Below are 25,122 nucleotides of genomic sequence, written 5' to 3'. Positions count from 1 at the left end.
TCTATTTGTACTATTGTCTAAATCGTAATTTTTTTTCTTCACAAAGACCTGTTAATATGATATCTGTGCTTCTCCCTCCACTCTGATATCCTGTGATTCTAGGATCCTGGACCTAGACTCAGAAGGGGCTTCAGTGGCTATCTAGACCAATTCTGCCTCTTCTGCCCTTTCACCTCCCACTGCCCTTTTTACAGTTGAAGAAACTGTGGCATAGGCAGGTTATATGACCACAAAGGAAGAAACCATCACAGGAGGGATTTGAACTCAAATCCTCTGTCTCCAGAGTCATTCTTTTCCCTGTTCTATCAGCTGCCTCCTAAGCTACAAGTTTATGGAGAGAAGAAAACTTTGTTTAAGGTGTCATCCTATCCCAACCTAAGAAATAGTAAATGTTGGCAAGAAAAGTTGGGCATTTTGGGGGTTGGATTTATACCACATATCTTCACATACTGCACACAAGTCCCAGAATATCAGAAATAATTAGTGTAAAAAGGTACTACCAAGTCAAATAAAAGCAAATTAGAAGTTAACCACTGCTTTGAGTAATTAGTACCACTATTAACCATCCATGCTCCCTCATACTGAAAGTTAATAAGAAAAAAGAAAAGAAAAACTTTAAAAGATATTTATGAAGTAGCCAAAGTTTAAGCTCCTTAAGAGGATTATGGATACACTGAATTAACAAATATCTGTTACGTGTTTACTAAGTACCTGAACTGTGCTAAATTGGGTTACAAAGATAAAACTCTGACTTTAAAACACACACACACACACACACACAGTCCCCATAAGTGTTGGCATCATTTTAAGACTTCAGAGCTATGAATGCTACAAACTTACCCTAAAAAAAATTTAGAAATTAAATTATTTAAAATTCTCTTACACTTAGTTTTGTGAATTTTGAACACTAATTTTAAAAATATTAACGAGAGGTCGCTGTGTCATCACGCATTACAAGTATGACAACGACTGCTCAAGGAGGCCCACTTGTTTAGCTACCTTGGCTACACGATGTTTTTCACTAAACCTTTTTCTTGCAGAGGTCCCTGAAAACTGTCATGTACGCATCAAAACTTTGTTCTCTTGATACTCTTAAGACCAGGTTTACAAATACAATCCCTTTAGTCACCAAGCAGCAGCTAATGAAATTCTTCACAAAGTTCAAAAATTGACTAGAGTGATTTAAACCACATGGTGGTAGTTACGCTGAATTTTAATAAAAAACACCAATATTTTGAAATTTTAAATGATTAACCTTTCAAATGCTGTTATTTCTAAGTTTATAGTATCCCAAGTTATTTAAGCTTAAAAGTGAACTGAGATTTTGGGAAAACCCTACTAGTACAGACATTTTGTTGTGTTTGCCCTTCATTCTCAAACAGGACCATGAGAACAGGGAATGATGACATGATGTGCAATTGACTTTGATTTGAGTGAGGGAGGGCTGTGCAAGTTCACCAGACTCACTTTCTCCTCCAGGGCCATCTGGGTCCAGTGGCCTGATATTCATCAGGATGACTGGAGATAGCCCAGGATGCAGTGGGAGATTCTGGCACTTTTAGGCTAAGGTCTTTCCAGGTTCTCACTCTGAATGAGGTAAATAGGCCTCTTTAAGAAGTGAGTCAAGGGATGAATCCTTTAATTAAAAAAAATCAAACTGGGAAGGGAAGACCCTCAGAGTTGCTGGCCAAAAGAGAAACATTTACTCTTTACTATTTTATATTACATATACACACACATGGATATATAAACACATGTGTAAATACAGGGAAAGTAGTTTTAGGAGTCATGCAACAAGCTAAGGCAAAAAACAGCATCTGCTCTCCAGGAGTTCACAGTCTAATATGAGAGATAACATGCCAACATCTCTGTACAAACAGGATATATGTTGGGTAAATTGGAAATAACTTCTGAAAGAAGGTACCAGAATTGCGAGGGTTTTCTGGCAGAAGATGGCTCTCTAGCTGAGACTGAAGGGAAGCCAGAAAAGAGATATGAGGGAAAAGTTCCAGGCCGAAGGGACAACCTATAAAAGCGCCAGGGGTAGGGAGACAGAGTGTCATGTGCAAGGAAAAGCAAAAAGTCCAGCGTCTATGGATCCCAGAATATGCAAGTATTCTGTATTTAAGCGTCAAACAGGCATTTTGTGTGTGTGTATATGTGTATACACACACACACACACACACACACACATATAAAATGTGTTTTATATATATATATACATATATATATATATAAATATATGTTTACATTATACGTATTTTTGTGTGTCACTAGTGGAGTTTTTCAGTATTGTGTCCCAACCCCAGTTTCCCCACAAACCTTGTGGTTTTTTATGATGCTTTCTAGGAACCACATGTTGTGATATAGTAGAACTGACTTTCTGTTAATCACTGAGGAAGGAGTCCATAGGGTTTGTCTCAGGATGTGAGGCAGCGCTATGTAGCTGGAAATTAGGGAGGAACAACTATGGAATTGGGAGTGGATGAATGGATGGTCAGGAAGGTGGCATCAATGGAGCACCATAAGGGCTGCATGCACTTCATAATTATTAACTCATCTGATCCTCACAACTACCATGAGAGGCAGAAGCTATTAATTTTATCCCCATTTTGCAGATGGAGAAACTGAAACAATTAGAGGTTAAGTGCCTTGCCCAGGGTCACATACCTAGTTAGTGCCTGAGGCTGTATTTGAACTCAGAGCTCCTTCTGTGGCACCAAGAGGCTGTAGAAAGTCCTCCAGGGCAAGGAAGCAAAATGATTTGCTGTGCAGGGTAGGTGGCCAGAAAGAGGGAGGAGAGCAGAATCCTGATGGGAGAACTAGGAAAGACTTCCAACAGCATGTGTTTTTGACCAGGTTTCTTGAAGGAAACCAGGATTCCAAGAGTTGTATACTAGAGATAGCTAATTAAATACTTAGATCTTTTATTACAAACAAGTACATGTTTGCCCCTTCAGGCAAAGACGCAGAATTACATCCATACTGTATACAGAATCACAAAATAGTCTATCTAGAAAGTGAAAGAATAATTTAGATCCTACGACTTAGAACTGGAAAGCCCTTAGAAACTACCTAATCCAACCTCTCCTTTTTACCCATGGGGAAACTGAGGCTCAGAAAAATGAAGTGACTTTCCTTTATGAAGAAAGCATCAAAGAAAAAAATACTCAATGCATGAAATGTATAATCTTTTTGTACCACTGTATGAGTATCTTCAAGAATATTTTTGAATAGAATACAGCAATATGTGTGCATAAAACATGTACAAGTGGTTTTTTTATAGAATAGTACTGTTTTGCTTAAGGTATATATTGGTTCTAAAAAAGAAAAGATTATAGATGCAAACAATTTTACCAAAACCTCCAATACATTTCCTGTCTTTGTAATACAAATGGACAAACAAGAAAAGAGGTTAAGATTTCTCTAGAAATACAAAAATCACTACTGAGAAAGTGAAAATGATATTAAAGAGTCATTATAAATATTTTATCTACTTGAAGTTCTACCTGTATCTGTTTTTTTCATTCCCATTCTGAATCTTATCTGCTTTCCACACAACAGCTTGGAAAGATAATTAGCATTCCAGTGTTGGGCTGGCCAGTCAAAAACCATGTTGCTGAAGACTGCTGGTTGTTGCAAAGACATTATAATTTCTTTTGCTTTCTCTGGAGTGAAAGGTTTGACGAGTTTACCTAGAGAAACAAATAGCTTTAGGTTAATAAATCCGTAAAATTATCACTCCCTAAAAGTTGGAAAAGGCAAATTAAGTGACAGCACTTCAGACTACTATGAATGTTTTTACAGAACTGCAACTGTATGACACACTAATAAACAGATGGTGGAGCTGTCCTACTATTCTGGAAAGCAATTTGGAATTGTGCTAAGAAAGTGACCAAAATGTGCATACCCTTTCATCTAGAGGTCCCTGGTCATCATCTACACCCCAAGGAGGTCAAAGACAGACCGATCCTTTATCTGTCAAAGACAGATCCTTTATATATCAAAGTATTCATAAAAGCACTTTCTATGATATCAAAAGAACTGGAAAAAGTAAGTTCTCACCTCCTGGGGAATGGTCAAAGAAAGTGTGCTACAAACATGTACTGGAATACTACCACACTTGTAAAAATGATGAATATGATGAATGAAGAAAAGCATGAGAAAACTGATATGAAATGATGCAGAGTAAAGTCGGTCACTAAGCATTTGTTAAATATACTGTGTTATACTGTGCTAAGTGCTAGGGATACAAAGAAAGGTAATGGCTCCTGTTCTTATGGAATTCACACTCTGATAGGAAAATTCAACATGCAAATAGTAAGAAGAACCGAGAAAACAATAAACATGGCTACAATGTGTAAATAGAAAGAAGAAAATGAAATGAATGCTATGTGATTATAATGACAAAAATGGAATCTGGAGAAGAGTTGAAAAAAATACAAGAGGTAGTGAGACTGCAGGTCATCCTGAACAGACTGTCAAGACTGGCTTGATGAACTAATTATTTTTGCTGAACCTCTCCCCTGACACCTCCTTTTAAAATCTTTCTTACAAGGGATGGCTCACTGGGTAAGGAGTTGGGGTAGAATATATTCACAAAAGAATTTGATATAAAAACAAAGTTGCCAATAAAAATTAGATTTCAAATTGCAATTGATTTTATTCTTTTATTATTCTACACACAAATGTTGGTATCTTCACAGAATCTAGTGGGATACTTAAAATATTTGTTGAACTGTTTTTTGCTTCCATATTAAAGGGCTTTTAAGTTTGGCAAGTATTTATGATTTTCAAAATACCAAATAAATCTTAGATTCAATTATACAAATAAGTCTTAAATAGACATCATAACAATTTTTCTAAATTGGGGAAAGTTAAAATTTTATGATTAGTGATCTTAAATATATTAGTATTTAAGAAGTACAAATGGAAATCTGTGCTTTGTATCTGCTGTTCTGCCTAGTTTTAACTCCACAGAACAAGATGCCACTCCCATGATAATCTCATTTCTAAATTCAGCACCTAGTGGATAACTGAGGCCTTCATTGACACCACCTCCCTCAGCCTCCTCTACCATCAAATTGAAGGGCTGGAGGATGGAGTACCAAACTCCTTCCAATGCCTTCCTTTCCTTTCCTCAGCTCACCCCAACTTTGCATATGCTGTTCTGCCTGGTTTCAAGTGTAGGGAACAAGAGTGTCTCCCCCGCCTCCTATCCCTACTCCTCTGCCCCCCTTTCTGTACTGTCTCCCCACTTCAGATTGTAAATTGCTTGAGGGCAGAGGCTATCTTTCTTTTTATTAACTATATCTCCATGCTTAGCACAGCGTTTGGCACACAGTAGGTACTTAATAAATGTTTACTGGATTGGATAAGAAGAACTACCTCATAATAATACAGGCTGGTGATCATGTTAAAAAACAAAACACTGGGTTTGGATTTAGGAATATTGATTCAAATACTCCTCAAAAACTTAATGTGACTGACAAGTTACTTAACCTCTCTCAGCCTCAGTTTCCTTATCTATTAAATGAGAAGGCTGGACTGGATGACTTACAAGTTTTCTTCTAGATTTAAATCTATGATCCTATGAGTCAGAAGTAATGCAACTTTATATTTATATTTGTGATAAATTCAACTTTTCCCTATTATGATTAACATCATAAGGAGAAAAGATAATATAAAATTTTCACCTTCAAACATTTAGAAAATAAAAGCTATACCCAAGAATAGTGTACTGAGAAGAGGATAAAGACTGGAAGATAGGAATCTAACCATTCTAAATCTCTAATATCCTTGAAAAATCTGGAATCTGCAGGCACAATTCCAAGTATTCAAAAGAATTTACAGATAGTTCTTGCATGTTCTTCATTTATACATATTTCCCTTATTACTGAATTTCCCCATATAAAATGGAAAATATAATTTTTAAAGAATGACACAAATTACTAAAAAAAAAAGCTATTATGGAAATCTCTGGAATGTAGGGACTTGGACTCTGTCACATCTAAGTAGCCCCCATGGATTCAATTATCATCTCTACGTAGATGATTCCCAGACTTATTTCTTTAGCCCTAGCTCCCTCCTGACCGCCAGTCTTGCATCTCAAAACGGATGTCTCATAGATATCTTAAATTCAGTATGTTCAGAATTGAACTCATTTTCTTTCTTCCCAAATCTTCCCTTCTTTCTAATTCCTCTATTATTGTAGGGGGCAATACCATCCTCCTAGTCACCAAGGCTCAAAACCTAAGTGCTATCTCCTGCTCCTCACTGTTACACTTATATCCAATCAATTGAGGAGTACTTTCATTTCTACCTTCATAACATATTTCTCATATACATCCTCCTTTTCTCTGTTGATACTGATACCACTCTACTTTTAAGCTCATATCACCCCCTACCTGAACTATCTGCTAGTTGGTCTCACTGCCCTAACTCTGTCCCTACCACAATTCATCTTCCACTCAGCTATCTAGTATCAAGATCTTCCTCAAGTACAAGTTAGATCAGAGGGCAAAGTGAAGATGGCAGAGTAATAGCATGGACTTTCTAGAGCACTCCTCCCAATCTCAGTCAAATAAATACCTGTAAAAAATGGCTCTAAAGAAAATCTGGAGCTTCAGACCATACAGAATAATGGAGTGAAGCAATTCTCCAACCCAAGACAGCCTGGAAGGTCAACAAGAAGTGTCTACTGTGCCAGGCTGGCAACAAAGTGCAGTTCAGCATTGGCTGTGCCAGCACAAACAGGACCTGAGCAGGCCTTGGGGAAACTGAATCGCTGGCACTGGTGGTGGTTTCCACACTTCATGATCCCAAAATCCTGAGGAAAAACTGGAAGGCCAGTGGAAAACCTGTGGGACCTGCATGAGAGAGTAGAGTAGTTTAGGCCCAGCCCCAGGGCAGCAGAGGGAGAAGGGGGTGGAGGAATCCTAGGCAGCCACAGCAACAGCAGGGGCAGCTGCTGTCACTGTTTCTGGATTTCTAGGCCCACAGATCGTGGGGGAATTAAGCAGCTGACAGTACACTCCCTCCCACTACCACTAGAAGCAGAGAATTATCTTGACAATGAGCTCAAAAGTCAAGTAAATGGCTGGGGAAATGAGCAAAAACTAGAAAAAGAAGCAGACTATAGAATCATACTTTGGTGACAAGGAAGATCAAAACATGCAAATAGAAAACAACAATGTCAAAGCTCCTCCATCCAAAGCCTCCAAGAAAAATATGTCTTGGTCTCAGGCCATGGAAGAGCTCAAAAAGGATTTTGAAAATCAAGTAAGAGAAGTAGACCAAAAATTGGGAAGGGAAATGAGAGTGATGCAAGAAAATCATGAAAAATGAGTCAACTGCTTGCTAAAGGAGACCCAAAAAAATGCTCAGGAAAACAACACTTTAAAAAATAGACTAACCCAAATGACAAAAGAGATCCAAAAACCCAATGAGGAGAAGAATGCCCTAAAAAGCAGAACTGGCCAGATGGAAAAGGAGGTCCAAAACCTCACTGAAGAAAATAATTCCTTAAAGATTAGAATGGAAGACATGGAAGCTAATGACTTTATGAAAAATCAAGAAATTATAAAACAAAACCAAAGGATGAAAAAAATAGCAGACAATATGAAATATCTCACTGGAAAAACAACTGACCTGGAAAATAGATATTAGGAGAGACAACTTAAAAGTTATGGGACTACATGAAAGCCATGATCAAAAAAAAAAAAGAGCCTAGACATCCTCTTTCAAGAAATTATCAAGAAAAACTGCCCTGATAGTGTAGAACCAGAGGGTACAATAGATATTGAAAGAATCCACCAATCATCTCCTGAAAGAGATCCCAAAAGGAAAACTCCTAGGAATATTGTAGCGAAATTCCAGAGCTCCCAGGTCAAGGAGAAAATATTGCAAGCAACCAGAAAGAAACAATTGAAGTATCGTAGACACACAATCAGGATAACACAAGATCCAGCAGATTCTACATTAAGAGGTTGGAGGACTTGGAATACGATATTCCAGAGGTCAAAGGAGCTAGGATAAAAACCAAGAATCACCTACCCAGCAAAACTGAGTATAATACTTCGGGGGAAAATGGTCATTCAATGAAATAGAGGGTTTTCCAAGCATTCTTGATGAAAAAACCAGAGCTGAATAGAAAATCTGACTTTCAAACACAAGAATCAAGAGAATCATGAAAAGGTAAACAGGTAAGAGAAATTATAAGGGACTTACTAAAGTTGAACTGTTTACATTCCTACATGTAAAGATAATATTTGTAACTCTTGAAACTTTTCTCAGTATTTGGGTAGTTAGAGGGATTATATACATATAGACAAAAGGTGCAGGTTAAGTTGAATAGAAAGGGATGATATCTTTAAAAAATGAAATTAAAAGGTGAGAGGAATATATTGGGAGAAGTGGAGAAATAGAATGGAGCAAATTATCTCTCACATAAAAGAGGCAAGAAAAAGCTTTTTCAATGGAGGGGAAGAGGGGGGACAGGAAAAGGAAAAAGTGAAGGTTACTCTCATCACATTTGGCTTAAGGAGGGAATAACATGCACACTGAATTTGGTATGAAAATCTAACTCACACTAGAGGAAAGTAGGAGAGAAGAGGAAAAGTGGGGTGTGGGGGAGATGATAGAAAGGAAGGCAAATGAGAGGAAGGGATAATTAAATGTAAACACTTTTGAGGAGGGACAGGGTCAAAAGAGAGAACAGAATAAATGGGAGGGGCAGGATAGGATGGAGGGAAATACAGTTAGTCTTTCACAACATGACTTTTATGGAAGTCTTTTACATAACTACACATGTATAACCTATATTGAATTTCTTGTCTTCTTAGTAGGGATGAGTAAGGAGGGAGGAAGTGAGAGAAGTTGGAACTCCAAGTTTTAAAAACAAATGTTAATATTGTTTTTATATGCAACTGTGAAATAAGACATATAGGTAATGGGGTATAGAAATCTATCTTGCCCTGTAAGAAAATAGAGGGAATGGGGATAAGGGAAGGGACGGGTGTAAAAGAAGGGAGGGCAGATTGGAGGCAGGGGTAATCAGAATGTATGCTGTCTTGTGGTAGGTGGAGGGGAGAGATGGGCAGAAAATTTAGAACTCAAAATCTTGTGGAAATGAAGGCTGAAAACTAAAAATAAAAAAATATATTTTTTAAAAAAGTACAAGTTAGATCATGTGACTCCCTCCACTTAATAAATTCCAGTGTCTCCTAACCTTTATTAATTAATCAAATTAATATCCTTTCTTTGGCTTTTAAAGTTTTTCATTCTTCTTACACTTGACTTCCTTTCACATACTCTACAGTCCAGTAGCACTGGCCATTCTCTTGAGCATTTTCACTGGCTGTTTCCCCTCCCTGAAAAGCCCTCCCTTCTCATCTCTGCATGGCTTCCTTCAAGTCTCATGTCAAATCCTGCCTTCTATAAGAGGCCCTTCCCAGTCTCAGTCAGTGCTAGTGCCTTCCCTCTAAAGTTGCCTCCAATTTACTCTCTCTCTCTCTCTATATATATATATATCTTATTTATACTTATGTATTTACACATTTCTCCCATTAGAATGTGAGGTCCTTAAGGTCTTTCTTGGCATTTCCAGTGCTTAGTCTAAGTATTTAATAAATACTTTTTGACTTTCAGAGTAAGTCCAGAGCAGTCTTATAAATGAATCTGCTAAGAGGGAGGCTACAAAAAAGGGTGCTTAAAAGGATAACACTGCCAGGGGCAGCTAGGTGGTACAGTGGTTAGAGTACTGGGCCTGGAGTCAGGAAAACTCATCTTCCTGAGTTCAAATCTGGCCTCAGGCATTTTACTGGTTGTGTGATTCTGGGCAAGTCACTTAACCCTGTTTGCCTCAATGTCCTCATCTGTAAAATAAGCTGGAGAAGGAAATAGGTAACCATTTCAGTATCTTTTGTCAAGAAAAAAGCAAATGGGGTCATGAAGAGTTAGACATGACTGAAGCAAATGAACAACAACAAATGTACTAGAACTAGATGATCTCAAAAGTCCTTTAGTTTTAAGCTTCTATGAGGAAAGCAGCATTTTAAGAAACAAAAAATAAGTTCAGAAGGCACTAGAGAGAGGAACAGAAAAGCAAGTCAGGGAGTTAACATAAAATAGCAGAAATCCAGGTATGAGTTCAGAAAGAGCCAAACCAAAAAGAGAGTAAGAACGGCAAAAGAGGGATGGCCATAAGAGACTCAGAATTTAAGTGTTAGAGACCTTAGATGTCACATAGTCCAATCCCCTCAGTTTTACAGATGAAGAACTTCATTTTATAGATGAAGGAGAAGAGTAAGAGAGTGAAACACAGTTCTTGGCAATGCTAGGAACTGCTACCTAGGTCTTGACTCCTTGTTCAATGATCCTCTCATTCTTTCAGAGGAAACATTAAAAAGAATCAATACCTCTTATTTCACATTATTTTCTTTTCTAGAATGCTTTCGTCCTCTCCAGTGGGTTCTGGTATCATAAATGTGAGCTTTAAAAACATCATGTTTGTTTCTGAGGTCACCACAGAAGGTTCTATGTGTCCCTTAATGAGTAATAGTAATGAGTCTCTCAGGAGGCCATGTCATTTCAACAGGCCCTGCTGAATCTAGAAGGGTTAAAATTGGCCACTTAACAAATGGAGCAAAAAGGGTGAGAGACAGCATGGTTTAGTGGAAGAAGTACTAGAATCAGGAGACCTGGGTTCAGCCTCTTTGACACTTACTGGCTGGGTATCCATAGACAAGTCACTTTATCTCCCTAACTCTAACCCTAACCCATCTGTAAAAGGAGATGATTATATTGGTTTCCTCATTTATAAAATGAAGTATTTGGACTCTATTATTTGCACTATCTACTTCATAGAGCTGTTGCAAAGAAAAATGCTTTGTGAATCTTAAAACACTATATAAAAATGAGTTATGTATCATCCTGCTGTTTTTAACAAGCAATGCAAACTTTTGCAGTAGTTAACATCCTAAAAGAGTAATGTGCGAAAGACCATAAATAAGCTCTTAAGACCTTACTGTTAAGGAATGTAAACTCTTATTTTCCTTTATATTTGTTGTAACTAATAGCAGCACAAGAGTTTAAATGTATAGTGTCTCTCTCCTTGAAAGCTTTTCTTCCATTTCCTACTCATCTTTGTATGACTGAGGCCTAGTCAGGCCCCAATCAACATCTGCTGAAATGACTCTCAGGGCACACAGTAACAATCTTTTGGTGAATCCTTCAGTTTAAAGACAACAGATTTCTTAGGCACAGCAATAACCATGGGTAGGTGTAGGTAAGGAAATACAGCTGAAGGCCAGGAAACTAGGTGATTACAATGATCTTATCAAATGAGAGGTTCTGTGGCAGATTTTAGTAGTAATTGGGTGCAGTTCAGCCAGGTTTCAGTGGTGAATGGAGAACAGAAACAGACTAGCTATGTGACCACACTCACCAAACTTCTTGTGCTCCAACTCTCTAAGACCATCAATTACAGAGTTGCAAGGGAATTTACCTATGAAATTACAGTTCTTGACAAATATGTCAACTGTTGTGTAAAATATTAACAAAATAACACATCTGATAGAATGAATGTTAGCCTATATTCGACATACTAGATTAGTGTTCTAACAACACCTCTAATGGTAAAAGATTACTGAGCATATATCCTTCATATGAATTTTTACTTATTTAGATTATGTAAATGAACTACTGCACTAATTATTGTGTAGGTTATTAAACACACAAAAATAGAAATAAAAAAGGATAAAATGAAGATGAAATGAAGCATAGCAGCTTATTGAGTAGGTAAGTGACACTGTCAGACCTGTGCTTTAAGAAAATCCCTTTGGCAACTATGTGGAAGATAGGTTAGAGAAGATATTTAACCCACTCATTCTTTAGGATTAGGTTATTTAGTTTCCAATTTATTTTTGGTCTATCTTTCCATGGCCTTTTTTATTACACATAATTTTTATTGCATTATGATCTGAGAAGGATGCATTGACTATCTCTGCCTTTCTGCACTGGATTGTGAGGTTTTTATGTCCTTGTACATGGTCAATTTTTGTATGTGCCATGCACCTCTGAGAAAAAGACATATTCCTTTCTATCCCCATTCAATTGTCTCCAGAGATCTATCATATCTACCTTATCTGGAGTTCTATTCACCCCCTTAACTTCTTTTTTGTTTATTTTGAGGTTAGATTTATCAAGTTCAGTGAGGGGGAGGCTAAAGTCCCCCACTAGTACAGATCTCAAAACTGTTCTTTCTGTAACTCCCTTAACTTCTCCTATAAGAATATGGATGCTATACCACTTAGTGCATGATATTGCTTCATTGTCTTCACTGTCTATAGCAGGATACAGTTTCCCTCCTTATCTCTTTTGATTAAATCTATTTCTGCTTTTGCTTAGTCTAAGATTAGGATTGCTACGCCTGCTTTTTTTACATCAGCTGAAGCATAAGATATTTTGCTCCAACCTTTTATCTTTACCCTGTGTGTATCCCTGTTTCAAATGTGTTTCCTGTAAACAACATACTGTTGGATTATGGTTTTTTAGAGAAGATACTTAAAACAATAAGACCAATTAGGAGGCTGTTGTAATACTTTAGGCAAGAGATGATGGTCTGAATTAGGGTGGTGTAAGGGTGGTGTCCAAGTGAGTAGAAAGAAGGGGACAGGTACTGAGAAATACTGCAGAGGTGAAAATGACAAGATCTGACAATTAACTGGATATATGTTTTATAAGAAAGAGGCATCAAACTCAGCCCAGAGTGCTGCCTAACCAGATGAAAACGTGACTGGGAAATGTTTAACAAAATAACGTTTAAAAATCTGTAGTTTCCTAAGACAATATACAACCAGCAGGGATCTCTTTCTATTTAAGTTTGATATTACTGGTCTAAAAGAAAATGAAGAGTCAAATACCAAGCCAAAGCTGCAAATCTGACTAACTGGAAGGATGGTGATGCCCATGTCCTCAACAGAAATTTGGAAAAGGGGTGGAAAAGATAATTTGTTCAGTATTAGTTTATGTTGGGTTTGAACTATCAAAGTGACATCCAGTGTGAAATGTTCATTAGGCAATTGGCGAAATGGGACTTGAATTCAGGGGAGATTAGGAACTGGATATACAGATCTTAGCAGTATCTGCATAAACAGGATAACAAAACCCATGACAGTTGATAAAGTCATTAAGTGAGAACACATTCAGAGGGTCCAGCCCCAGAACAAAGCCTTAGGGTAGACACTCAGTTAGGGGGGCATGACATGGATAATGATTCAGCAAAGGAAAAAAGCGGTCAGACTTGCAGAAGAACTAAGAGCAATGGCAACCTGAAGAGGAGAGGAGAGTTATCAAAATTGTTCCGCGCTGCACAGAAGTCAACAAGAAATACTGAGAAAAAGCAGTCAGATTTGGCAACAAAGAGATCACTGGTAACTATGAAGAGAACAGTTTCAGTTAAGGGAGGACTCAAGAATAAGGAAAAGGTTAAGAACCTGGGAGATAGGAAGGATAGTGGAAACCTTGATAGAATTTGAGAAATTAGAGAGAATAGGCAGAGTTCGGAGGGAAAATAAAATGCAACTGCAACTCATCGCAGATATGACATAATACAAAGAAGCAAAGAACAAGGCCTACACATACTTGCTATGCATGTTTGGGTTGGTTAAGGTGCAACTTCCTTGAGGGGTTCATGTTTGAGGTGCCACAGAATGACAGGGAGAGGGAGAGAGGGAAGGAGGGAGAGGCAGAGGGAGAGGGACAGGGAGAGGGACAGGGAGGGGGGGGAGGGAGAGAGAGGGAGAGAGAGAGAGAGAGAGAGAGAGAGAGAGAGAGAGAGAGAGAGAGGGAGAGGGAGAGAAAGGACAGAGAAAGTGTTTTGTATGTGTGTGTCTGTGTTAGTGTGTCTGTGTGTATGTGCAGAAGAAACTGGCATATGACCCATCTTCCCACTTTCCGAACAGCTGATCCATTACACTAAACAAGTTTTTTAAATGCTTTGAATTTAAGTTTAAAAATTAAAATTTAACTATTCTGGGTAAAAAAAAATTAACATCTGAATAAGATGTCAAATAGGTATTCCCCTACCTCTCTCTTGTAACATCTTTTCAAGGCTCCATAATGGGAAGCCATAAAGGTGACAAGAAGGTTTCCCTGCCTTATTTCTCTAATAACAGGTCCTTCTGGATTCCATTAGAATTCCTCTATCAGTTGAACTCAAGGATCCATTTGAAAGTTGTGGCTTGCTTCTTCCCTTCTGTTATGGCTGCCATTGGAGCTACGCGCAGCAGCCATGGCCATCTGATACCCCATGGCTGTGGGCCTCAACAAGGGCCACAAAGTCACCATAAACGTTTTGAAACCACAACACTGCTGCCACTGTGGGCACTTGACCAAACACACCAAGTTTGTGACAGATATGATCCAGGAGGTGTGTGAATTTGCCCCTTATGAAAGACAGGCCATGGAATTGTTAAAGGTCTCCAAGGATAAGCAAGCCCTTAAGTTCATCAAAAAACGGGTGGGAACTCACAGCCAAGAGGAAGAGAGAGGAGCTCAGCAATGGCCTAGCTGCCATGAGGAAGGCCACTGCCAAGAAGGACTAAACTGGATCCTGTCAACCTTCCCCACTTACCCAATAAAGATTTGACAAATTAAAAAAAAAAAAAAAGGTGTGGCTAAAACACCAAAATACTTGAAAATTTGATGACATTAGTAAATAATTATTGAGTACCTACTCTATTAAAGAATATTTGTTAGAAGAACGAATTCAACAGATATTTATCACGTGTCTAGAACTATACATAAAGAATTGTAACAAGGTCCTTAAATTAAAAGAGAAAGTTGGAAATTCAAGACTAGGGTTTGAGAAAGAAACTAAGGCTTGAAAAATCATAGTGCTTGTTATCCCAAGAGTGATAGAAAGGGCTAAAATAAAAATGTTTCACATCCATATGGATTATATTAAGGAAACCTGGAGATGCTTAGAAGGATACCCTTTAATTTTTGAGCTTATATCTCAGAATCATGAGGAATGTGATAGTTTGTTAAAAACTTATTTTTTTAGTTAAACTGAAAATATTAAGAAATAACATTTTGTCCAGTCTTAAAAGCCTCTCTGGATTTTCCTATTAGAAAGAAAGTAGAGAAGCAGCTAGATAGCACAGTGGATAGAGCACCACCCTAGAGTCAGGAAGACCTGAGTTCAAATGAAGCCTCAGACACTTACTAGCTGTGTGACACTGCACAAATCACTTAATCCCAACTGCCTCATGTTCCCCCAAAAAAAGCAAGAACTAAAAAAAGTAGAACTAAAGTCAAGGTTTTTCCGATGACCATCCCAATTCTGGTCTAATTTCGATCTAGTCAGCCTTCCACTCTCCAAGAAGTGATTGGACTCGAGTCATTTACAAGCAATCTCTTCTTTCCCCATTCTTAAAGTAAAGGTCTGCTACAATCTACCCTAAGAAAGGATGACACTGGTCTGAGAGCAGGGACCCATTTTTAATCTCAAAGTAATGGGGGGGGGTGATTACTGCTTTGGAACCCCAAACTGTATTTTAACATATTATGATCTTCTTGTTTAAGATTTCTATAAATGTTACTTCATATTATCTTGGGGTAGATACACAACAGAGGATATGAGGAATTATGGCAGTTTGGACATCTTTGTAAGTTAGAAATGGCTTGGATATTAGATTAATGTTCAAAATAAAACTGTTTCTGGAAAACTTGTTCAGAGTAGAGTATTAATATTTTTCCTTCAACAAGAGTAACTCTGATTTCTGATGCAACTGTAAGAAACAGACTGACTATTAGTGGAGATCACAGGCCTGATTCAGCATTGCATTTTATAATTTTTAAAGCAGTTATCAAACTCAAATAGAAAAGAATTCCTGCTCATCACGTATTAACTTCAAAAATCACATATTGATATTACCTACTAAGTATTGTATTTTTATTTCATTAAACATTTCTGAATTACATATTAATCTGGTACCAAATTTGACATCTCTGCTTTAAAGTACTGTATTTGTGAGACAAATGTCTAACAATTTGCTTTCATGACTTTAAAAGGAGGCAAAGAAAAAGGGAGAAATGGTACCCCCTCGGGTCGTTTTTTTATTTGTTAATTTAGCCCAAGTATCAGAGAAAACTGCCTGCCCCGTGGTTTTGAATGGTCACAAAATAATTATCTCATCTGCAGAATTTATTTACATATAGTTGCATCCATATGCAAACAGACAAATGGTCAACACAGGGCAGTAACAGCTACATAAAGATGTGTCACTAGAATGTAAACTCCTTGAGGGAGCTCATGGTTTTCTCTTTATTGCTGTCCTAATTACCTGGCACAATCACATAAAAGACCCTTAAAAAATGCTTGGGGATTGACTGATAGTATGGTTAGGTTCACTGCTCTCCATATAACGCTATATGGCTAAAAAGAACAATAGCAGCCAATGAGGTTTAGTTTTTGGAGTGTTGAAAATGGAATCAGGAAGATCTGGGTTCCAATTCTGCTTCAGATGAATGGATTTAACAGCAATTCAGCCCTGGACAAATTAATTTAGTCTCCCTATTCCTCATTTTCCTCACCTCTAAAATGCAGGTAATAATAAGGTTTTCCTAAGGGTCAAATTAGATGTGTTGGAAGTGGAAGGAAACTCAGAGATCATCTAGCCCAACCACTACCCAAATCTTCTTAATGTCCAATTCTGATTACATCTCATTGCAACACTTAAAAAACTTCAAAGGTTCCCCATTACCCACACTGAATTAAGTCCAAACACTTTAGGTTGGCATTCAAGGTCGGCCACAAAATGGCTCCAAATTAATCTTCCCAACCTTATCTCAGACTATTCCACAAACTGAGTCAAATCCTCTTCTATATACAAGTCTTTCTTTACTCAGTTGCTCATGCAGGTTCTTAACCGGGAATGAACTCACCCCAATCTTTGCTTGTTGACTTTCTATCCATCCTTCAAAATCCAGTTCAAATGCCACTTTTTCTATGAAGTCTTTCTTCTTTGATCTATCATCACAGATTTAGCTTTCCTTCTTTACAGCCTACCTAGACCTCTATACATTTTCTATGTAAACTCAACTATACTTTAGCTATTGGTATATGGTATCTTATCACCACTACTGAACTGGTCTTTAGGAAGTTTTAAACAGCTGGTTTGAAGAAAAAAGAGGCAGATTTTTGTTTGCAAAAGTTGATAACATGTCAGTGGAACGAAACCACGGTATTTTTTACAACACAGTGAACCAAGCATGTTTACAGAAATCATACCGTTAAGTAAAATAATGAAATCAGCTGCTTGTGGGATAATTTTTTTCAGTAGTTTAATCAGCAATATATTGCTTCATTAAATTAATGAAATTGAAGTTTCCTACAAAAAAGAATTCAATACTATGTAGCATTAATTCAATAGCCCTGGGATACATCAGGTTATCCCATGCTAGGAATCTGCTCATGGTTTTAAAAAACTCTGAAGAAACATCAATAGCCTTTAAAAGGAAGGAGACTACACTAAGATCTAAAATGGTGCAATGTTTTCCTTTTAGGTGTTGTGGAAACTGCTTAAAAAACCAAGAACAGCAGTGTATATGCTATCACAATAGTCCATTCTCTCTCTTAAGAATTGCACTTATTTAGTCAATTTTCCACAGCCTCAGTTACAACTGTCTCAACTTCTGGGGCAAAGACACCATTTGAAAGTAAGTTTCTCTTTTTTACTGTAACTTTTTTGTTACCACAAAATGCAAGGCAATTTGAAGTCTGTGTTAAATTTTTCTATATTTTACCCTCTTTCTTCAGTTAATATGTGGGTTAGATTTGTACCTAAGGATTAGAATTCATAAGTCAACAAACACTTATTGAGAGCTATAGGCCAGGTACTAAGCTAAGAGTAGTAAGAATAAATATGAAAAAAACAAGTACACTTTACCAAGTTTCCTGAATACTCTACAGTGCATGACAAAGGCAAAATACCTGAAACCAAAAGCAATGCCCTATTTCTCATACCAGATACAATTCTAGAGGAGAAAACATACTATAGCTGTTAAAGAGAAAATTGTGGCTTTCATAAGGCTCAATAATACCTAATATCTGCGTGGTATTTTACAATTTTAAATTGTTTTCCCATTTTTTCCTTATTTGTTTTTCAAAACAACTCTGAAAGGCAATCAGGAGAAGAATTACTACTCCACAGGTAACATGAAAAAACAGATACAGAATGGTTATGTGACTTACCCAAGGTCATATAGCTAATGAAGAGGCAGAGACTAAACTAGAACCTGAATTGCTTACTCTTTGTTCATTTACTCAATAAATATCAAGGTCATAACTGCATAATGTAAAACGCTGGGTGCTAGATGAGGAGAAAGTCACAATTAATGCATATAGATAATACAAATTAGAACAAGTACTTAAGAAGGACAAATAATGTACCGTGAACTAATGTGAAAGAGAAATCATTTATGGCTTGACTTCTAGCTTTAGAAGGTAGGAGCAAAGGGCCTAAGGGGAAGCTACACGTTAGTATTACATGTTAGAGCAGTGGTCCTCAAACAACTAGGGGTACATGAATTTTGGATCTGATTTATATAAATTTTACTTATGTAGCATACAAGGCTAAAAAATTATTTTCTGACTGGACCTGTGATTTTCGTTTAAAGGGTTGTGGCATTGGCATAGAGATAAGAGAGCACTGACATCCTGGGGAAATAACAAATAATCCGGTTAGGAAGGAATACTCGAGGAAAAGGAGCAGTGTGAGACAAGGCTGGTAAACATCAGTTATCTACAGAGGGAAAATTTTTTATTGAAAAATTGTTTATAGTATCCAAGAACCAAAAGCTGCCCATCACCTGGTGAACAGCTGAAGTGTGGTATAATAAATGTAATGGAATATTATATTACATCATGGGAAATGACAAATATGGAGAATTCAGAGAAACTAGGGGAAATCTGTATAAACTAAGGGAAAATGAAGTGAGTAGAAGCAGGGTAAGAATTTATTCAAAAACTACAATTATAAAGGAAATCAATGCCGAAAGATTTCAGGACCCTAATACATACATGTTTTCCTCCTTTCAGCAGAAAAGTAGTGACTATCAGTGTGGCAGGACACATATTCAGGCATGGTCAATGAGTGTGCTGATTAGTTTGGATTGATTATACTCATATGTTACACAGGATTCTTTTTTGGAGACTTAACAGTCATTGAGAAATGACAGTGATGTAAAATAATAAAGAAGGATTAATAGGACATTAAAAAAATAGGTCAGCCAGGATATTATGCAATATATGACAAAGTTCAGGTGAACATTATAAGTAAATAATGATGATATTGTTCTTTAAAATTAGTAGAAAATAAGGTAGGTACTTTACACATGGTTAGGAGAAGAATTCTTACCAAACAAGAGATAGAAGTGATCATAAAAAAATAACAATTTTGATTATATAAAATTAAAAGGCTCTTTGCAAGCACAAAATCACTACAAAAGAATTATCAAGTGGGAAGAATCTTTATATAAAATATCTGTGATAAGAGTCTGATATCCAAAATATACAGAGAATTGATGATCTTTCTAAAAATAAATGCTTGATATCTTTTTTACATCACCAAAATTTCCCCCACGTATCATTCTTTTCTCCTTGAAAGCTCTCCCAATATGACATTTTTAAAGAAATAAGAGACTGAAAAAGTCTGAAAATAAGTGCAAATATACCATATTCATGGACCAGCATCACACCTCATCAGGGGGGCAAGTTTGGCGTTTAATTTCCAATTCTAATGGTCTCTTCTCAGCTATGCCTTCTTGACCTCACTGCTACTGTAACACTTGCTACATGTAACACTATGACCATCCCCTGCTCTTGGAGAAGCTTTCTGATCTGAGTTTTCTCAACATTACTATTGTCTTCTGATTTTCCTCCTACCTAATTGTTTCTTGTCAATATCCTTTGCTTGATCATCGGTATCATACTTCAATTGTAGGTGTTCCCCAAGGCTCCGTCCTAGGCCCTCTTCTCTCTCCACTCTCTTGGTACCTCCATCAACTCCCATGAGTTTAATGATTATTTCTATGCAGATGACTCACAAATCTATATATCCAGTCCCAGTCTCTCCCTCAGAACTCAGAACTGCATCACCAGTTGCTGACTGGATATTTCAAACAGATGTCCCAGAAAGAACTCAAATTTAACATATCCAAAACAAAACTCATTGTCTTTTTTATCATTTATTATTAACTTGTCAATGTTTTTCTTGCTAACTGTTTAAGTTGAAAAGGAACAAGCCTGCATGAAAAGAATTTCCTCATATGAATTAAATCTCAAGCTCAGTGCCATCCCTAGGTCAGAGACTCTAGGAACCCTCCCTCATGCCTTCCTTCCCCAACAAATTCAGTGGAAAACCTTATTATTCTGTAAGATTCAATCTGCCTGGTACTCAGGGCTCATGAGTACCTCTGTACTTCTGAATGAACCCTCTGAGAGGAGGGTAAGGCTGTGGCCTCCAGGCCTCTTTCAAAGGTGGGGCTCAGCACAGCTTTTCTCCCCATTTTCCACCAGTTATATTTCCTTTTGGACTTCTTTGGGAACCTCCTTCATGCCCCCAGCTACTGGTATCTTGTGTCTCCCTCTCTTCTTGGTTTGTCACAATAAAATAAATATAAAAATAAAATAAAAAATAAAGTATAAACTACTTAAGAGCAAAGATTTTCTTTGTATTTGTATCCCCAGAGCTTCCCACTGTGCCTGGAGCGTAGGAGATACTTAACGTTGATTTTGTATCTTTATCCCTCTGAGGACACAGGCACACAAATATTTCAATTGTAACAGTCCCCTAAGGTCTCAGCCTCACATTCTTCACCCTTATACAACATACATTTACTTTTTTCACTCACACTTAATGTACAAGTGAAAGGCAACAGAGTCTAACAGTTGAGACAGCTGGCCCCACAGCCCAAAGTACCTGGGTTCAAACCCTCCTGCTGACATATCCAGGCTGTGTGACCCTGGGCAAGCCTCCTCTAATCCAGTGGCGTCAAACTCAGACCTACTGATTCATACATAAGGATCACTGCTGGCCACATACTGACTTACTTTTTTTTTTTTTTATATTATTAAATTTATTTATTTAACTTTTAACATTCATTTTCACAAAATTCTGGGTTACAAATTTTCTCCCCTTTTATCCCCTCCCCGCCCCAAACACCAAGCATTCTAATTGCCCCTATGACCAATTTGCTCTCTCTTCTATCATCCCTCACTGCCCTTGTCTCCATCTTCTCTTTTGTCCTGTAGGGGCAGATAGCCTTCTATACCCCCTTACCTGTTTTTCTTATTTCCTAGTGGCAAGAACATTACTCGACAGTTGATCCTAACACTTTGAGTTCCAACCTCTCTTCCTCCCTCCCTCCCCACCCCTCCCCCTTGGAAGGCAAGCAATTCAATACAGGCCATATCTGTGTAGTTTTGCAAATGACCTCCATAACAGTTGTGCTGTACAGGACCAACTATATTTCCCTCCATCCCATCCTGTCCCCCATTACTTCCATTCTCCTTTGATCCTATCCCTCCCCATGAGTGTCAACCTCGAATTGCACTCTCCTCCTCATGCCCTCCCTTCTATCATCCCCCCCACCCTGCTTGTCCCCTTATCCCCCACTTTCCTGTATTGTGAGATAGGTTTTCCTACCAAAATGAGTGTGCACTTTATTCTTTTCTTTAGTGGAATGTGATGAGAGTAGACTTCATGTTTTTCTCTCACCTCCCCTCTTTATCCCTCCACTAATGAGTCTTTTGATTGCCTCTTTTATGAGAGATAACCTGCCCCATTCAACTTCTCCCTTTCTCCTCCCAATATATTTCTCTCTCACTGCTTGATTTCATTTTGTTTTAAAGATATGATCCCATCCTATTCAATTCACTCTGTGCACTCTGTCTCTATGTATGTGAGCGTGTGTGCATGTGTAATCCCACCCAGTACCCAGATACTGAAATGTTTCAAGAGTTACAAATATTGTCTTTCCATGTAGGAATGCAAACAGTTCAGCTCTAGTAAGTCCCTTATGACTTCACTTTGCTGTTCACCTTTTCATGGTTCTCTTCATTCTTGTGTTTGAAAGTCAAATTTTCTTTTCAGCTCTGGTCTTTTCATCAAGAATACTTGAAAATCCTCTATTTCATTGAAAGACCATTTCTCCCCCTGAAGTATTATAGTCAGTTTTGCTGGGTAGGTGATTCTTGGTTTTAGTCCTAGTTCCTTTGACTTCTGGAATATCCTATTCCATGCCCTTCGATCCCTTAATGTAGAGGCTGCTAGATCCCGTGTTATCCCGATTGTACCTCCACAATACTTGAATTGTTTCTTTCTAGCTGCCTGCAGTATTTTCTCCTTGACCTGGGAACTCTGGAATTTGGCCACAATGTTCCTAGGAGTTTCTCTTTTTGGATCTCTTTCAGGCGGTGTTCTGTGGATTCCTTGAATATTTATTTTGCCCTCTGGTTCTAGAATCTCAGGGCAGTTTTCCTTGATAATTTCATGAAAGATGATGTCTAGGCTCTTCTTTTGATCATGGCTTTCAGGTAGTCCCATAATTTTTAAATTGTCTCTCCTGGATCTATTTTCCAGGTCTGTTGTTTTTCCAATGAGATATTTCACATTATCTTCCATTTTTCCATTCTTCTCTCTTTGTTCTGTGATTTCTTGGTTTTGCATAAAGTCATTAGCCTCCATCTGTGCCATTCTAATTTTGAAAGAACTATTTTCTTCAGTGAGCTTTTGAATCTCCTTTTCCATTTGGCTAATTCTGCTTTTGAAAGCATTCTTCTCCTCATTGGCTTTTTGAACCTCTTTTGCCAATTGAGTTAGGCTAGTTTTTAAGGTGTTAATTTCTTCAACATTTTTTTGGGTCTCCCTTAGCAGGGAGCTGATCTGCTGTTCATGCTTTGACTTCATGTCTCTCATTTCTCTTCCCAGCTTTTCCTCCACCTCTCTAACTTGATTTTCAAAATTCTTTTTGAGCTCTTCCATGGCCTGAGCCCATTGGGTGGGCTGGGACACAGAAGCCTTGATTTCTGTGTCTTTGCCTGATGGTAAGCATTGTTCTTCCTCATCAGAAAGGAAGGGAGGAAATGCCTGTTCGCCAAGAAAGTAACCTTCTATAGTCTTATTTCTTTTCCCTTTTCTGGGCATTTTCCCAGCCAGTGACTTGACCTCTGAATATTTTCCTCACACCCACCTCACCTCCTGATCCTCCCAGCCCGTGTTTGTGGTCTGAGATTCAAATGCTGCTTCCAGCCTCAGGGCTTTTGGCAGGGGCAGGGCTGCTATTCAGTATGAGATTATGTTCTGGTGCTGAGGTCGGGGCAGGGCCACCTCTCAGGCTCAGTTCCCTCAGGGGGTTTATGCACAGACCTTCCGCAATGGATTCAGGCTCCTGCCCGCTTGGGGAGCCCCTGTCTGCAGCCGCCTCTCAGCTTCTACCTCCTGGGGGGGGGGGCCTGAATTATGGGGGCACCCCACTCCCCTCTTGACCCGCCAAAGAGACTCTCTCACCCACCCCTGTCACCTGTGGGTGGAGGGACTTGTGCGGCCGCTGGAGATCCCGTCCCTGAAGCCTGCTCGGATCTGTTTCTCTCGGTGCCGCAGCCGTGGCCGCAGCAGGTCTGGGCTGGGCTTTGTGTCTGCAGCGAGACGGACCTTTTGCGAGAGGTTTGCAGATCCCTCTGTGGGTGGAGGGACCTGCGTGGCCGCTGGAGATCCTGTCTGTGAAGCCTGCTCGGATCTTTTCCTCTCGGTGCCGCGGCCGCGGCAGGGCTGCACTTAGCTCCCAGACCCGGCGCCCAGTCCGTAGCGCGAAGGACCCCCCAGCGAGAGGTTTGCAGGTCTCTCTGGAACAGAAATCTCCCTCGCTCCAATGTTCCGTGGCCTCTGGGTGCGGAATTCGCCGTGAGTTACTTCCCTGTAGCCATTCTATGGGTTGTGGGTTCAGAGCTATGTGTATGTGCGTCTTTCTACTCCGCCATCTTGGCTCCGCCCCCCTGACTTACTTTTAAAATGTAATACTATCTGTATTGTATTATACTTTTATTTATTTTGTTAAATATTTCCCAGTTAAAAGTGCTGTTGGTTGAATGTGGCCAGGTGTTTGATACCTCTCCTCTAGGCCACAAATACAATCTCTAAGATGCAAAGAAAATACAGATCTGAATTGGTAAAGGGAGTTTCTTCATCTGGGAGTTCACTATACTAATGAAATAACAGGTCCAGTCCCTACTCTAGTGTATCTGCATTTGTCTCATTGTATGTCCTAATCTTTTTTGATGTAAGCCTCACTTGTCCTGAAAAAATAAACTAGACTATTGCTAGAGGAGGATTCATGTCTCATAAGGTGACAGCCAAAGAAAATGATGTTCCAAAAAGGTCTGTGGACCTACTCCCAGTGCAGTCTACAAACTGCTGCCTCCATTCCTCCTGACCCTACTTTCCTAATCATTTGGTTAGCAGTTCAAAGACCTCCAGCAAATGTTTCACTTGGTTGCCAGTGATCTTCCTAAACAGTCTCATCATACCTCCAATCCTTCACCTCCCCAGAACCCATAAAACTCCAGTGACTTCCTCATTGCCTCCAGAACTAAATATAAACTTCTCTGCCATTTAAAGTTCTTAACCTGTCTGTCCCTGTCCTATTTTCCAGTCTTTTTACACGTTACTTTCCTCCCCCACACTCAATAATCCAGCTAAGTAGACCTGCAGTTTGTGTTTTTTTCAGACTATACTTTATCTCTTCTGCCCTTGTACTGGCTGTCCTCGCTGCTCTTGGCTTCCTTAGCTTCTTTCAAAACAGCTCAGATGCCAGGCCTTTCCCATTCTCCTCAAATGTTAGTGCCTTATTCTCAAATTACTTATTCTGATATGTATGTGTGTATTTGCACACATACATACAAAATTTTTGTATCAAATAATCTACACTCTCCCCCACTAGAATGTGTGCTCCTTGGGGGCAAGAGCTGTTTTTCAATCAGTTAATAAGCATCTATTAAGCGCCTACTACAATGCCATGCATCAGGGATGCAAAAAGAATTAAAGGATCCCTACTGGA

At 38.6% G+C, this 25,122-nt stretch overlaps 1 protein-coding gene and 1 pseudogene across 2 annotated transcripts in view; one reads left to right on the top strand and one right to left on the bottom strand.

Annotated features, from left to right (window-relative positions):
• Positions 1–25,122, bottom strand: part of HSPBAP1 (HSPB1 associated protein 1) — a 50,991-nt gene that overhangs the window by 24,768 nt on the left and 1,101 nt on the right. For both annotated transcript variants that reach the window (XM_072613791.1, XM_072613792.1), the window contains exon 2: positions 3,510–3,695. In XM_072613791.1, coding sequence (XP_072469892.1) covers positions 3,510–3,695 — 186 coding nt within the window. The remainder of the gene's footprint in view (positions 1–3,509; positions 3,696–25,122) is intronic.
• LOC140506515 (large ribosomal subunit protein eL36-like) lies at positions 14,261–14,645 on the top strand (annotated as a pseudogene).

The sequence above is a fragment of the Notamacropus eugenii genome, chromosome 5 (genome assembly GCF_028372415.1).
Source record: "Notamacropus eugenii isolate mMacEug1 chromosome 5, mMacEug1.pri_v2, whole genome shotgun sequence".
Taxonomy (NCBI): domain Eukaryota; kingdom Metazoa; phylum Chordata; class Mammalia; order Diprotodontia; family Macropodidae; genus Notamacropus; species Notamacropus eugenii.
The sequence above is the reverse complement of the archived record's forward strand: the minus strand, read 5'-3'. Positions and strand labels throughout refer to the sequence as shown.